A 15,654-nucleotide genomic window follows, 5' to 3' on the forward strand; every position below is an offset into this window, starting at 1 on the left:
TGAATCTCTGAATTCCCTACTAAATAGGTTTGTTTTTTCAGTATCTGTTAAATAGTGTTCACCCCCTTCTCCCACCATTGTAGGAATTTGGATTCCTTTTCCTTTTTGATTCCTAATATATGAATACAGCTTTTTCCATTTCCCTTTGCGGTCATTACCTTCTTGAAGTATGCCATTCATATAATTCTCTTTTGCTTCCTTTTTCACTCTATTCAGTTTCCTCATTAGCTGTTTTCTAGTTTCTCTATTCTCCCTACCCTCTTTGATTTTCCTGTTTACTATTCTACATTTTCTTTTTAATTTTCTTATTTCCCTTGTATAATAAACAGGGTCTGAGGTCATGTTACCCTTCTTAACAGGTACAGATCTCTTCTCTCCTTCCCAAATGATTCCTTTAAATTTAGCCCAAAGTGTATCCACATTACTCCCTTCACTTATCCAACAACTGAATTGTGATTTAAGGTAAGTCCCAAATTCATCAACTGTAGTTTTTCTGTGCAATTTCTTGTCTTGTGTAACCCTCTTATTAAGCATTTTTGGTACAAGTCCTACATCCATTATTACAGCCTTATGGTCACCTATTCCTTCAATTACCTCAGTTTTATCAACAATTTCCCATGGTTTAACCGAGAATACATCTAGCAAGTTATTGAGACGAGTTGGTTCTTGTACTACTTGTGTAAATCCTCCCTCCCAAATTAACTTATTTGCCAGTTTCTGTTCATGGGCTTCACTTGCAGCTCCATTCCATTCAACTTCAGGCAAGTTTAGATCTCCCCCAATTATTACCGTATCATTATTGTTTTTATGAGTATAATCTATTATTTTCTCAAATATTTCCATGTCTCTTTCCTCTCTTCCAGGCCTATATGTTCCTATAATTCCCACCTCCTTCATATTGTCACAAACTAATTTTATCCCTAATATTTCATCCCTTTCATCAGTAAACCATTCATGCGAACAATAAGTTTCCTTCACCAGAATAAATACCCCTCCTCCCTTTTTATCTCCTCGGTCTCTACGATAGACTGTAATACCCTTCTGGAAATACGTCTGTATTACCCACCCCTTCTCTCAACCACGATTCCACTCCTATCACCACATCCGTCTCATAAGATTTCATCAATGTACCGAATTTTAATAGTTTTTTATTACACTTTGACAGTTTACCAAGAGCAATCTCAGACCCCCTTCCTCCCTAAAACTTGACTGTTGCAATTGGGTAACTTGAAATTCCTTACTTTTCTGAGTTTCATTTTCTAGTTGACTGAGCCAGCTTGAAGTACAGCTGGCTCTTTCTACTAGTTTTCCTGGTCAGTATTATAACTCAAGGGAGTTGCCTGTTTTACAGTACATATCTTAAGATTAATAAAATCTAGAACAATATTTGCTATCTTTCGTTTACCTGAATTGTTTAGATGGAGGCCATGTTTTGTATAACAGTATCTCTCAAAACTGCTGCATTCAATAACCTGAGTATTCCGAAAATGTTTACAAATTTTAACAATATCTGTATTGACCTTGTCCACTTCAGTGTTCACACACGAGTCTCTACTCAAATCATGCCTGTGGGGCACGTTCACTACAAAGACGTTAGTGAGGGTCAGCTTCCCTAGTGTATGTTTAAGTTGTGATCTTACATTCTTGGCGTCGTCGTGAGCTACGTTGTTCGTCCCACCGATGATAAGCACTGCATCGCCGCTTCCGAAGTTCCTAGTTGCTTTTTCTACATTTTCCAGGACACTGCTGATAGAAGCTCCTGGATATATTTCTCCGGTTGCTGCTATATTCTCGTCGTTTATCACTCCCGCAATTCCCCTTCCTTGGCTATCACCAAACACAGACAGCTACCTTTGCTGATTGCTGATATCTGCTATCATTTGCTTGGATAGCAGACATCTTATCTGTGACCATACAAGGGCTGTTCGAATTGAGAGTGTCGATCAGCGAAGAGTGGTTTTGTTGACCTGATACCCAAGGTGAATTACCGAGAGGGTTTTCATTTCCACGGAGTGAAACTACTTTTTACCCTTGTCCATTTTTACACCTGATATTACTGAAGGATAGGGTGGAGGTGAAATTCCCCCCCCCCCCCCCATGCACATTTTAGTCAGCGTGATAATATACACAGTTTTATCGAGAGTAAATTAATGTATAACTAGATAAAAATATATAACATTCATTTTTATTGCCATCCGAAGAAGTAAGCCTCTTTTTTGCTATTAAAAATAGCCCCATTGTAAATAAGAAACATGGTGGTTGTAATTTGACTTGTTTTGCGCCTTGCCTGACAGTACATGCACAGTTAAAATATTTGATAAATGGAGAGTTCCATAAGAGATAGTCACAAGCAACACTGTGAACACTTTTAAGTTTGATGGTTGTGATGCTTTTCAACAGATGTCTCTACATTCAGGGAGTATAATTTAAGACTTCGCACTTCTGGTAACAGGCCGTGGAAATTTCCAAGCCAGCACCGTATGGCTTGTGTTAAGCGTGGTCTGATTAGAAGTGTCGACAGCTGATGCAGAAGATACTTAGCTCTCTTGCTCAGTTTGCTAGTAACTATTGCTCAAGTACACCACAATGCAGAGAATGTTTTTGGTCAAGTGTCATTTGCACAAGAAGAAGAAACCTGTTAATAGGTGCCTTGAAAAATTCTGTAAACAGTTTCCTAGTTCGACGGTACCATCAAAATGTTACGTGCAACAACTCGTTCACATGTGGTGTAGTACTAGTTCTGTAACCAATAAGAAAAAACAGTGAAGGAGAACAGCTCTCCCACAGGAGAGGTTAGAAGATATATGGGGCAAGACTGCAAGCCAGTCCACAAAAGCTGCTTCGGAAAGTAGCTCAGGAAACTGGTATTCCACATTCATAAGCACATAATGGAACGAAATTATTACATTTACGATCTTGCTGGTCTCATTCAGTCTATAACATACCCCCTACAGATTGCATTGCAGTAAGTTAATACGATTTTGCAATTGGCTAATGAACAGTGTTCACGACAGTATCATGGATCTGAAATTTATTTATTTATTTATTTATTTATTTATTTATTTATTTATTTATTTATTTATTTATTTATTTATTTATTTATTTATTTCTCATGAGCACATATATAACTGGTGAGTTCAGTTTCACTTAGTTTCTGTAGGCGCAATTATGCCGCTTCTTTGAGGCAATTACTCCTGCTCTCCATTACGGACACTGAGCTCGCTGTCTCCGCTACCCTGTGCTCTTGTTCCTTGGTACTCTTCTTCTTCTTCTTCTTCTTCTTTTATGACCACATAGGATCACTCTACTACGAAGTCTTAAATACTGCTTGTACATATTTTTGGGTGACATCTGGTGGCAAGTTAAGATATTGTAATCCAAAGTTATCTGTTCTCTCAATTTTAGGATTTTAGAAAACCTTGAAAATGATCTTTAAAAGTGTATTTGTGGCTTATGACTATCTCTGATGGAACCCTTCATATGTCTCCTCCTCAGAGATGTAAGTTGGTTCATGCTGGATATTTCATCTCTACAACCAGAATTCACATCTGTGGTGTTATATTTGCATTTCAATCTTACAAATTAAAAATTTCCATCACTTAACATGGATTATTATGAACATTTTTACGTGATTCACTCTACAGTATTCACCTTGTATTGAGTTGGGTAGGCAGCTGAAGCGTTCTATAGTAGCTCGATTTCTAGCCTGCTCGTCAGGTTAGGAGTTCCATCTTTACAGTTAATTTTCACTGTTAGAATTCAGGGAAGGGAGAGTGGAGGTAGGACTGTTCATTAGGAATACTGAAAATGAAAAATGAATGAATGATGTGGCTAGATTTGCATTTGAAGGAATTAAGATGAGAATTGTCTCAGAGTACACCATGTGAAGGTGCAGATGAGGATGAAGTTGGTAAGTTTTATGAAGCATTGAGTGACATCATACTCGGGGTCAACAGCAAGGATAGGACAGTGCTAATGGGCGATTTCATTGCAAGAGTTGGAAATGAAACTGAATGATATGAAGAGGGGATTTGTTAGTGAAGGGAATATACAGAGGCTAATAAAAATGGGAAGAATTTTTCTGGACTTCTTTGCTAGTATAGGATTAACAGTTAAATACATTCTTGAAGCATAAGGCTATTCACCGCTACACATGCGAGGGTAGGGCACCAGATCCATAATAGACTATATCATAACAGTCTTTGAATTATGGAAATCTGTTAGGCATGTGCAGATTTTTTCGGTGATTTTTTGATGTGAACCACTATCTGATCTGTAGTGAACTAAGTATATCTAAGCCTAGGTTTGAGAACGTGAAATCTGTCTGATGAATAAGTGTAGAAAATCTTGAGGATGAGGAAATGAGACAGAAGTACACTGATATGATTAGTAATAATAATAATTTCATGTGGCTATTACTAGCAGAGTGCAGCCCTTGTAAGGCAGACCCTCCGATGAGGGTGGGCGGCATCTGCCGTGTGTAGGTAACTGCGTGTTATTGTGGTGGAGGATAGTGTTATGTGTGGTGTGTGAGTTGCAGGGATGTTGGGGACAGAACAAACACCCAGCCCGTGGGCCATTGGAATTAATCATTGAAGGTTAAAATCCCCGACCCGGCCGGGAATCGAACCCGGGACCCTCTGAACCGAAGGCCAGTACGCTGACCATTCAGCCAACGAGTCGGACACATGATCAGTGAAAAGTTCCAAACAATGGACCATAAGCAGGTTCAGGATATAAAAAGAGAATTGTTGGCATACAGGGATGCTGTAGCAGAAACAGCTATTGGCAGAGGCTCACTTATGACCTGGTCTAGAATTACAATTTTGGCCTATTCCAAGTTACAGCACCACAGTTCACTAACTCAAAATTCAATCCTGAAAAGAGCCGTTACTTAAGAAAAGCTTCTTTCTCTTCCTCTTCACTTTTGTTAAATTCTACATTCATTTTATTTCAAATTAGCAGCAAAGAGGGCGTTTCTCCTCTGGCTTGGAGAAAAAATTTGCCTTCATGTCAAATAGTTCCACCCCCACCCCCACCCCCACCCCCACCCCCACCCCCGTCAGTGTAGTCAGACTTATCGGGAATTCATTGGAAACAGATAAGTAAAACGGCATAGATTTTGCCCTGGGACTCTCCACTATTCGCCATCATCAACAACAACAACAACAACAACAACAACAAAAAGAAAAGAGTGCTCACGGCTGTCTGCGGACTGGCCATTCCAGCTCTGGAACTTTGGACTGTTAGATCGGAAGTGTAGTACTGTTCTTTAAAAGTGAGAAAATGTGTGGTTTTTCATTTGATCGAGTATTTCATATGACAGCATTACTTCTAATCGTGACATTCCTACTGACGTCATTGTAATGACCTATGATGACTTCAGTTGGGAAAACCACAAAAACAGTCTTTCTGAGAATGTAAAAAAGTAGCTGGAGAGTGATTGTCTGCCATTATAATGAAAACTCTCCAACTTGATTGTGACTGATGGTAGTCTAGAGGGCCTACCATTACAGTGAAAATTATCTAACCCAGTCTTCACATGAGAAAAGACGTTTGGCGGCTTCCTCATCGCATTTCTAGGGTAATGTTAAGAACTATGCAATTTAATATAATCTTACTCACAACGTGTAAACTATCTAACCTTGAATTCTGTATACAATGTAGAATTCCGTAGCAAAGCACGGCTACATCAGCTAGTTGTTCATATACAATTGAGGGGTGGTGAATGAAGAAGGGGCATAACTCCATGTGCAGCAAGGTGTTTCCATCTCTTAGTACTTAAATTACAGTATTATATAATCATAGTTATAGGCTGTAGAATGTGCTTATGCTTATATACAGTCACTGTATTTACACAGAATAGTATTTACATAATAAGTTATTCACAGAATCTGTTGTACAACCTGTGACAATAAAGTTTGGTGAATAGTCCTGTACTATTAACAGAGGTGAACAATGCACAACATTGACCTTACTGTCCTTCGAAATAGTCCCCTCCCATAACTATGCACTGCTGAGATCGGCGATACATGTCCTGGAAACTTTACAAGAAGGCTTCCTTTAGGATGGTGTTCAAAAGCCTCGTCACGTTTCGTTGGATGTCAGGAATATCGTGAAATCTCTTTCCTTTAAAAACGAATTTGATGCGTGACTTTTCGGCTCTGACCTTTTTCCAACGAGGGGATCCCGGAGAACGCCATTCCATGCTTCGCCGTTTCGTTTCCGGGTCGTACCGAGACACCAGGTTTCATCCTCGGTGAAAATACAGTTCAAGAATTTTGGTGTCATATCCGCTGTTTCAACAAAATACTGTGAAGTCTTTAAACGTGCCTGCTTCTGATCGTCAGTCAAGTGATGTGGCACAAGACGAGAACATGTTTTCCTCTTCCCTAACTTCTGGGTAACGATTTGTTGCACGGATTTACGGTTAATCTGCAGTTCATCCGCTATCATGCGCACAGTTAATCACAAATCGTTGTGATGAATGTCCTCACCTTCTCAATGTTTTCGTTACTGACGGCAGTCGCCGATCTCCCTCTATGGGGGTTGTCAGAAACACTTTCCCGGCCTCCTCTAAAACGGGCGAACCACTCGTACACACACTTCAAGGACAGTGCTTGATACTCATAAACACGTACCAGCATAGCATGCGTTTATTTCGGTGTCTTACCAAGCTTAAAACAAAACTGTACATTGATCTTTTGGTCATTCATGTTCCTGTTCGCAGTTCAGAACCAATGCACTAAACATGCACTGTGTCAAACAGGTCTTACACAGCACACAGACACAATGCTCAGCTGAACAACATTTTATGCAGGTGGTCAAAACCTGTTGCTACACAGGTGCAGCGTTGCGTGTCGCCAGTGTTGCCGGATCGACCCTTCTGACTTCATTCACCGAACTTTGTCACAGGTTGTATATGGCCAAATAATTCTACTTATACCCACGTATGGACCTCTACATACTGTATACTTAAACATTCATCCAGAACATTCACACAAATAACAAAATTACATTATGTACAGAATATTTAGTTATGTATAAATTCTTTTTACTTCATTACAGATTTTGCAATTGGAAATTCTTTTTTCAGTGGTGTGAGTTCATACCACAGCTTGGCAGAACAAATTAAGAAACCACTTGGATTATCTGCTGTTATTCAACTTTACAGAATGATAGTTCAGTTGTAAGTCAAGGCCTGACATGTGTTACTTGCAAGGGGTTTTGTCAGAAAAGCGATATCCATCTCTTTGTGGAGAGATCTATTGGGGGGCAATGACCTGGCTGTGTTTAAATTACTGTTTTGAGCAATTACTCGTTCTGCACGACATTGAACTCTGTCTAGTTTCACCATGTTCTCTATTGTAGTGGGATGTCAAGAATGAAGCCTGTACAATATATTGACTGTTCTAGTGTCAAATAGGCTGTTTGAATTGTTTTTTCCTTAGTACTTTCTTTTATTGATGTATCATTTGTAGAATAACTGGGCTTGATGAGGAGGGAGCCTCCTTTGTCGTTGTTGTTGTTGTTGTTGTTATTAATAGAGAAACAATAGCCTGGTCTTTTGATTGAAGTGAAATTCAAACTTGAAAAACACGCATTTTCCTGGAAACTAACTTACAGGCATAATGATAAAGAAATCCCTTTTCCCATGATGAGATAACAAAAACAATCAGTTGGTCTTTTGGATCACCTTGTATTTCATTACAAGTGGATGTAGTTATTGGAAGACCACCATTCAGATTTATATCTCTGTAACACATTATAGTCTTGAACTTGATCAAATCAGATTTTTTTTACTGAATTTTGATTTTTTTATAATTGCCCTGTTTGTACATTTTTGTTATTGCAGGTGAAGGTGGTGAAGTTCAGTTACATGTGGACCATAAACAACTTTAGTTTTTGTAGGGAAGAAATGGGTGAAGTATTAAAATCATCCACGTTTTCTGCCGGCGCTAATGACAAACTGAAATGGTGAGTTCAATTGTCTATATTTACATATTTTTGTATAATGTATTGTTCAAGACTGATGTCATTTTATCTTTCTTTGACACAAACCTGTGAGGTTCACAGTACTTGGCATATGTTTTACAGGTTTATTCTATGATTAAACTAATTATTTAGTGAACTTTCACTCTTTTCTTAATTCAATTCTCTTAATAATGCCAGAATTTTCTGATGTTGTGTTAGGTTATTTAAATGACTTGTAATGCTGTTGAAGTATTTAAAAAAAGGAATATTGAAGAAGGGAAGAATGCAGAACTGACAATATACTTGCATAATTACCAGTTATCTTTTTGAAATTTTTGGTATATGCCTGTACTTGACTGGTTTTGATTACACATTTTGTATGTTGAATCATGGAGCACAGTGAAATGTATAGCCCATGATTAGAGCATATTTTACTATGCAGCATTGTAGTGATATATGTTTGTGATTCTTAGTACAGGTTACTAAGACTTGCATGTTTTCTCAACATACACATGACTCAGTACACCCAAGAATGACTTGACTTTCACATTGAAGACTTTTTAGGTGAACTTCCTTGTGGATTTATTGGGTATAAGCGCAGCATTTTATTCTATATTCTGCACTTATAAAATATATTTCAGTTTGAGTGACTATTAACTGGTACTTTTGTTTACGGTACCTTCAAATATTTCACTGTAGTGATATTCAGTATATTACAAGAAAAGTGGGTCAGTGAAGCCTGAACAGTAGCCTAAATAGCCACATTTTCTAATGCATCTGCCCATTGCCCTATACAACATTGCTCGCTGTCACAGTGCTGCTCCTGTGAGGGAATTGCACCCAGGGTAGATGTGGAAGGTCCTGGAGCATCCACCCTGTTCACCAGATATGAGTCCTCGTGACTTTGATCTGTTTCTTAAACTAAAGGAACCATTCCAGGGGAAGCGTTTCCATACACTAGATGCCATACTTCAAGCGGTAGGGCGCTCTGTCATGGATATCAAGAAAGACAGCACTTATACTGGTATCCTGCACCTTGCACACATCTGGCAACAGGTGCAACATGTTGCAGGGGATTACATTGAAAGTTTGTTATGGTATGGTGGTCCTACAATAAATGGTTTTGTGTATATGCATAAGCTGCCACTACTTTTTATCCAGGCATCATAGAAAGGATGTTGCTGGTAGTCACTCAGAAGTTTCTGTTTGTTTCTACTAAAATTATTACATTATAAACAATAAAAATGCCATGAAAATTGTCATATTTAATTTTTGCAAATATTATAGGATGTTTATATTGTTGTCCCTAATATTTTGCTGAATATTCCTACCTCAGGTTTTGCCAAGATGTACTTTTAAGCCTTCTTTGTTTCACTATGACACACCCACCCAAGAGAATTGTGATTAATATACCACATAGGCCTATACGAGGTTTTATAGGGTACTCATCATATGGAAAAGACATTAGTCACTTGAATATTTCTACTATCTTTTCACTGTCTTTCACAGTCTTTGTTGGTTCTTACATTGGATTTTGGATATTGGATTTCATAATTAACAAACTTTGCTTATACCATGCACAATTTGTGTGCTGTATGTTTATTAATGATAATTAATAAAGAGATTATTATTAATGTCTTAATTCACCCCATGTAGAAACAAACCTTATGGATACCCAAATAAACCTAAAAATACACAAGTTCTCTTGTTCCTGAGAAAGGTGTAACTGCAGGAATTAAAAAAAAAAAAGGTTCTGTGCATGCATGATACTTCTAATTTGAACTGCTTCGTTTGCCATGTGGTTCTCCTATCAGTGGTGCTAGTCATAAAAATCCATTGGATATGCCAAATAATCATCCTTCACCGTATAGCGTTCATTAGTTCATGTCGTTTTTCACCATGTCTGTATATCGCATTCTTGGCTGCCCTCTTTGTCTGGAATATTTTAACTGCAGATCATATATTTTTCTGTTAATGCAATCAGGATCCATCCTTCGTATGTGACCGTACCATTTGAGTCTACGCAGAGTTACGTTATCCTGCATTCTGCCAACCTGAGCCATGTCCCTGATGTTCTCATTAAGAATTTTATCTCGTCTTGTTTTGCCAACCATCGCTCGAACGAATCTCATTTCAGCTGCCTTAATCGTTGCATCATCCTTTTTCCTCATGGTCCAGGTCTCACTCCCGTATGTCAAAATTGGCATGTAATAAGTCATATAAATTACTCGCTTGTATTTTAATATTAGGTCTCAGACAACTCTATAGAATGTTCCTCCAGCTTGAATCCTGCTGATAAGTTCCTTTCTTCAATGGAGCCTGTTGCTGATATCATGGTTCCTAGATATTTTAATTTGTTGGACATCTTGAGTTGTTTACCCTCTGTTTCAATGTAATCTTCAGGTTGACCATTTCTCTGCATAACCAACACTTCACTTTTTTTCCTGACTGAACCTTAGCTGTTACTGTCCATGTATGGATCTGATCCTGAAGTTCCTCCTTGGAATCTCCCCATATACAGATGTCATCAGCAAATAGCATGATCATTTTTTTGCTACCAACGTTTTGGCATACTTGTTGAATCTCATTCATCACAGTAATGAAGAGAAGAGGTGACAGAACTCCACCTTGTCTTAGGCCCGTAGTTATTCTAAAGGGTTCCGTTTGGTGTTTTGACGCAACTACTGATGTCTTCATATAAATTCTCAATTAGTTTTATTATGTCATTGATTCCACTGTTTCTCAGCACGTCCCAGACTTTGTCCCTGCTTACAGCATCAAAGGCCTTTTTGATATCCAGGAAGGCCAGCCAAAGGACCTTATTATGTTCATAATACTTCTCCATTAGCTGACGCAGTCCAAAATATTAGATCAAGTGTTGATCTGCCTTTCCGGAATCCATATTGTTCCTCTGATAACTTTAATTCTATCAATGGTTTTATTTTCCTTACAGCTTTCCCACTTGGGAAGTTAATGTAATTCCTCTGTAATTGGAACATTTCTTCCTGTCACCTTTCATAAAGAGTGGAATGATGATACCTTTTTTTCCAATTTTCTGGTGTCTGCCCATCCTTCCATATCTTGTGAAAAAGTCTATACATCCACTGCTTTCCTGCATCACCCATAGACCTGATCATTTCACCACACACTTCATCAATGCCTGGAGATTTTCCTGTTCTGATGTATTTCCATGCGTATTCTATATCATTCCATGCCAGATCTGTTATAGTGTCTTCCATCCTTCTATCATTAAGTAATCTATCTAATGGAATGTTTGTGATATCATTCACATTTAACAGCTTATCAAAATAATTCTTCCATTCTTCTTTGATCACTAGTCAGATAATTAGTCTGTTCTTTGTCTCACCTCCTATTCTTCATCATTCCATACATCTTTCTGTTGCCATCTACATCTTAATTTAGTTTCATTCCATTCATTCAGCCATTTTTCTCTTTCTGCTCTGACAACCTGCTTAGATTCTTTTTTCGCCAACTTACATGTTCTTTGTCCTTAGGCTATCTATTCGACTTTTGAAATATTTTCTGTAGGCATTGTTCTTTTTAAGGACTGTCTCTCTTGTTTTATCATTCCACCATGGTGTCTCTTTCCATTTACTTTTGCCATTTGTTCTTCCACATGTCTCCTCTGTTAACTTGACCAAGCATTCCTGGAAATTTTTCCATTCTTCAACTGTTCCAGTGTCTATTTTTGGTATTCACTGCTGAATTTTTTCTTGGTATTCTGTGGCCTTCTCTTTATCCTTCAATTTCCATACCTTTAATTTCTTATCCTGGATGGTTCTTATTTCCTTCAACTTTTTAAACCTGAAACAACTAACAAGGAGCGTATGATCACTGTCAAGAGACACACTTGGGATCACTTTCACATCCAGCAACATTTCTTGTATATGTTTATCTACCATAATATAATCAATGATGGACTCCTGTTGCCCATTCTATCCATATCTGGTGATTTTGCAACTTTTATGTTTGTGATACCAGGTATTACCAATAACTATATTATTTCTCAGACAGAAATCTAGGAGTCTGCTTTCCTGTGTTCCTTGGTCCTCATCCATATGTGCCCATGGTGCTCTCGTAACCTTGCCTATCAGACCCTGCTTGGGCATTCATGTCACCAGTAGCAATGGTTCCTTCACCTCTTAACTTGCTCTTCCAAGGATTCTTCAAATAGGTCTTTCTCTGAACTATCACAACCTACTTGTGGGGCATAGCACTGAACGATGCGAATGTTCTGGGTAGCGTTTAATTTTAGATTGACTTGGATAATCCTGTCAGATTTGAAGTTTGTTTCATTGAATGGTCCATTGTAACACTCGCTCCATTCTTAGCTGAACTTCCTCCCGACCAGTATACAGTAGATGGTAACCTTCTCTGAGTTCTTTTGATACCCTTCCACCTTGTTTCACTCAGTCCTAGTGCATTAATGTTTCTCATTTTCATCAAATCAACACACTCTTCTATTTTCCCTGTCAAAGTAATGATATTCAGAGTTGCTACTCTGATTGTGGTCGTTGTCCTGTAGATTTTAGTTCTCTTGCTGGATTTTGAAGGAGCCTTGAGCATTGAACTGTCATTAATATCGATACCAGGAGAACTTGCGTCCTTATTGGGTTTAACACTCCGAGGCTTCTTTTGGTTTTGAAAGCAATTAAAATTTCTCTCTTCCACTGACTTACTAGGCACTCCTCCACCCGTAGCTGTTGGTTTTCCCCCAGTTTGTCAGTTGGTATCGGCCGCCCAACCCTCGGCCAGACAGTCGCAGGTAATACCGTCAATTGTCTCATACGGTAGCAGAGTCTTTCCTGACCTGAAGTTCTTAAAAAAAAAAAAAAAAAAAAAAAAACAACATTTGTGCACACCATCTTTGGTTAAGGAGTTAGTTTTCCTTGCCCCAGGTGCAAATATCATTTTGTGCCTGTTTGTGCTTCTCTGTTCAGTGTGATGATTGCATGTTATGTGTTTTTTGTGTATTGTGTGGTAGTGATGGTGATAATATAGGGTGAAATCTGGCTTCTCTGTGAGTTCTCTCCTCCTCCTCCCTTATCCAGCTGCTGCTGGGTCGGGGGATTTATGACACTTCTCCACCTTCCTCTCTACTTCCATTCCTCTTCCATAATTTTGTCCCCGGTTTCTTCTTTTTCTTGCACTCCTCGTTATTGATTTGATCCACCTTGTTCTAGGTCTCCCTCTTGCTCTCTTTCCCCTGAAGTTCATCTCATCATCTGTTTCGGAATTCTTTCCTTCTCCATCCTCTTCACATGTCCATACCATCTTAGTTTACTCCCATAAATTCTCTCATTTAAGCTTTCCATTCTGAGCTCCTTCTCAATATGTCTTCAGTTTCTCAATAGGTCTTTCCTTCCCATCATACTTCTTAGGTATTTCATTTCACTGGCTTGAATTCTACTCTCCTCCCTACTTGTCATTGTCCAGGTCTCAACCGCATAGGTCAATATGGGTGCATAATACATTTTGTATATTAGGCCTATCCCTTTACACTTCCTTGGTACTTCTTTATTCCAGGCAAGGTTTCTTACACTCTGGTAGAATGCATTGCCATGTTGCACACTTTTGCTAATCTCCATGTCTAGCCTTCTATTCTGCATTGATTCACTCCCTAGGTATTTTAAACTGTCAACAATTTCAAGGCTTTGACCACCAATTTTCACAATGCCTTTCCGTTGTCTTTCTCTTCTTGATATCACTGTTGTCTTGCTCTACTCTGTGCTGATCTTCATACCATACTTTTCAATTTTCTTGTTCAGTGCATCAAGTTGTTCTTGTACTTCTTTGCTGTTTGTTCCCCAGACCACAATATTGTATGCAAATAGTAACAAGTTCATCTCCTTATTCCCATATACTTCCTCAGTCTCCCTTACATTTTTGTCCATAACCATTAGAAACAAGAAAGGCGACAGTACACTCCCCTGTCTTACTCCATTTTCATTTCTAAACCATTCTTTCATTACAAGATGTAGAATTATTCCGTATTGATGGTTTTCACTTTACAAAGGAAATTTTATATGTCCTCCTATTTAATACACACCCCCTGTGGGTGGGGGATGCAGCCGAAGAATACACCCATGGTATACCCTGCCTGTCGTATGAGGCGACTAAAAGGGGCGACCAAGGGGTGATCAAATTAGAACCATGAGACTATTTGTAATTAGTACCAGCATGCCGGGAACACCATGGGTTGCTTTTACTTGTGCATAGTACCACTATGTTAGTTACAAAATAGGTTTGTGATTAGTAGCGACAGTGTGTGGCTCAGCATGCATTTTACAGTACCTGTGATTCGTACCCCTATACGAGTAACACCAAGGTTCTGCCTTGCCTATGTTTAGTACCCACTATGTGAGGAACACTATGGGATAGTGTGGGTCCCTGTGGTTAGTCCACTTATGTGAGGAACACCATAGGTTTGTGTTGCCTTATAGGTTTGCGTTGCCTGTAAATAGCGCCGCATTATGTGAAAAAGTATAGGTCTCTGTTACATGTGCAAATTTCATTACCTGTGAGTAGTACCGTAATGTGTGGAATACCGCAAGTCTACGCTACTTTTGATTAGTACCGCAACATGACAAATAACTTGGTTCTATTTTCCTAACGATAAGTACAATTATGAGGGGCCGATGACCTGGATTTTGGACCCGTTTCGACTACAAGCATCATCGATTCAGTATTGTGCTTTAGAAGCAGTCCCTTGGTCAGTAGTACTATTATTTAACGTTAGTTTCTGGGAATGTGGGGCATTGCGGGTTGGATCCACTGATTGTTTTAATTTCATATCCATCCATTCATTGTTTGTCCTCACGTTTTTGAATCTGGTCAGCGGAGGATTATGGATTTTTAAATTGTCGCAATATTTCGTCTCATTTCGTACGATTAAGGGCTGATGACCTAGATGTTAGGTCCCTTTAAACAAGAATCATCTCCATCATTAGATATAGTAATAATAGTCATTCATGTTTCAACTCGTTTGAGCCATCTTCAGTGAAAAAAAAGTTAAAGTTTTTACATAATTGATGCTAAAAATGTGTTAAAACGTAATGAAAAGAATGAAAACAAAAGAGACATGATGGAATTAAAACAATAAGACGTGATTATGACGAGGTTGTGGACCTCTTAGTCTAAAACATGCAGTGTGTACAATTAAACAAGGACGAATTCACTGTGCTAAAATTTAAATTGACAGTCTGTCTTCGTTGAGTGACCATCACAAATAGTTAAGAGGACAGCGAATACTTGGGAAACTACGTTTGAGAAGATAACAAATGCCAGGTAAAATGTGACACATAGTGGAAACTGCCAATGAAGTTCAAATCTGTAATGGGAAAAAAAGAGGTTCTATGAGAATCTTGGGCTAATAAGTAATTTCTAAGATGGTGTGGACATGTAAAGAGGATGGAGGAGGAAAAAATTCCAAAATGAGATGAAGTTCGAAGGGGGAGAGAGCAAGAGGGAGACCCAGAACAAGGTGGATTTACTCAATAACGCCTTATCACAGTTTTCATTCTTTTCTTCACTATGTTTTAACACATTTTTTATCATCAATTACGTAAAAAATTTACTTTTTTTTTTCACTGAAGATGGCTCAAACGAGTTGAAACATGTTTGACTATTATTACTCCATCTAATGATGGAGATGTGTAT

General features: G+C 38.5%; 1 protein-coding gene across 2 annotated transcripts in view; it reads left to right on the plus strand.

Annotated features, from left to right (window-relative positions):
• Positions 1 to 15,654, plus strand: part of rdx (BTB/POZ and MATH domain-containing protein rdx) — a 397,937-nt gene that overhangs the window by 305,828 nt on the left and 76,455 nt on the right. For both annotated transcript variants that reach the window (XM_067137249.2, XM_067137248.2), the window contains exon 3: positions 7,856 to 7,977. In XM_067137249.2, coding sequence (XP_066993350.1) covers positions 7,856 to 7,977 — 122 coding nt within the window. The remainder of the gene's footprint in view (positions 1 to 7,855; positions 7,978 to 15,654) is intronic.

The sequence above is a fragment of the Anabrus simplex genome, chromosome 1, assembly GCF_040414725.1.
Source record: "Anabrus simplex isolate iqAnaSimp1 chromosome 1, ASM4041472v1, whole genome shotgun sequence".
In the NCBI taxonomy this organism is placed as follows: domain Eukaryota; kingdom Metazoa; phylum Arthropoda; class Insecta; order Orthoptera; family Tettigoniidae; genus Anabrus; species Anabrus simplex.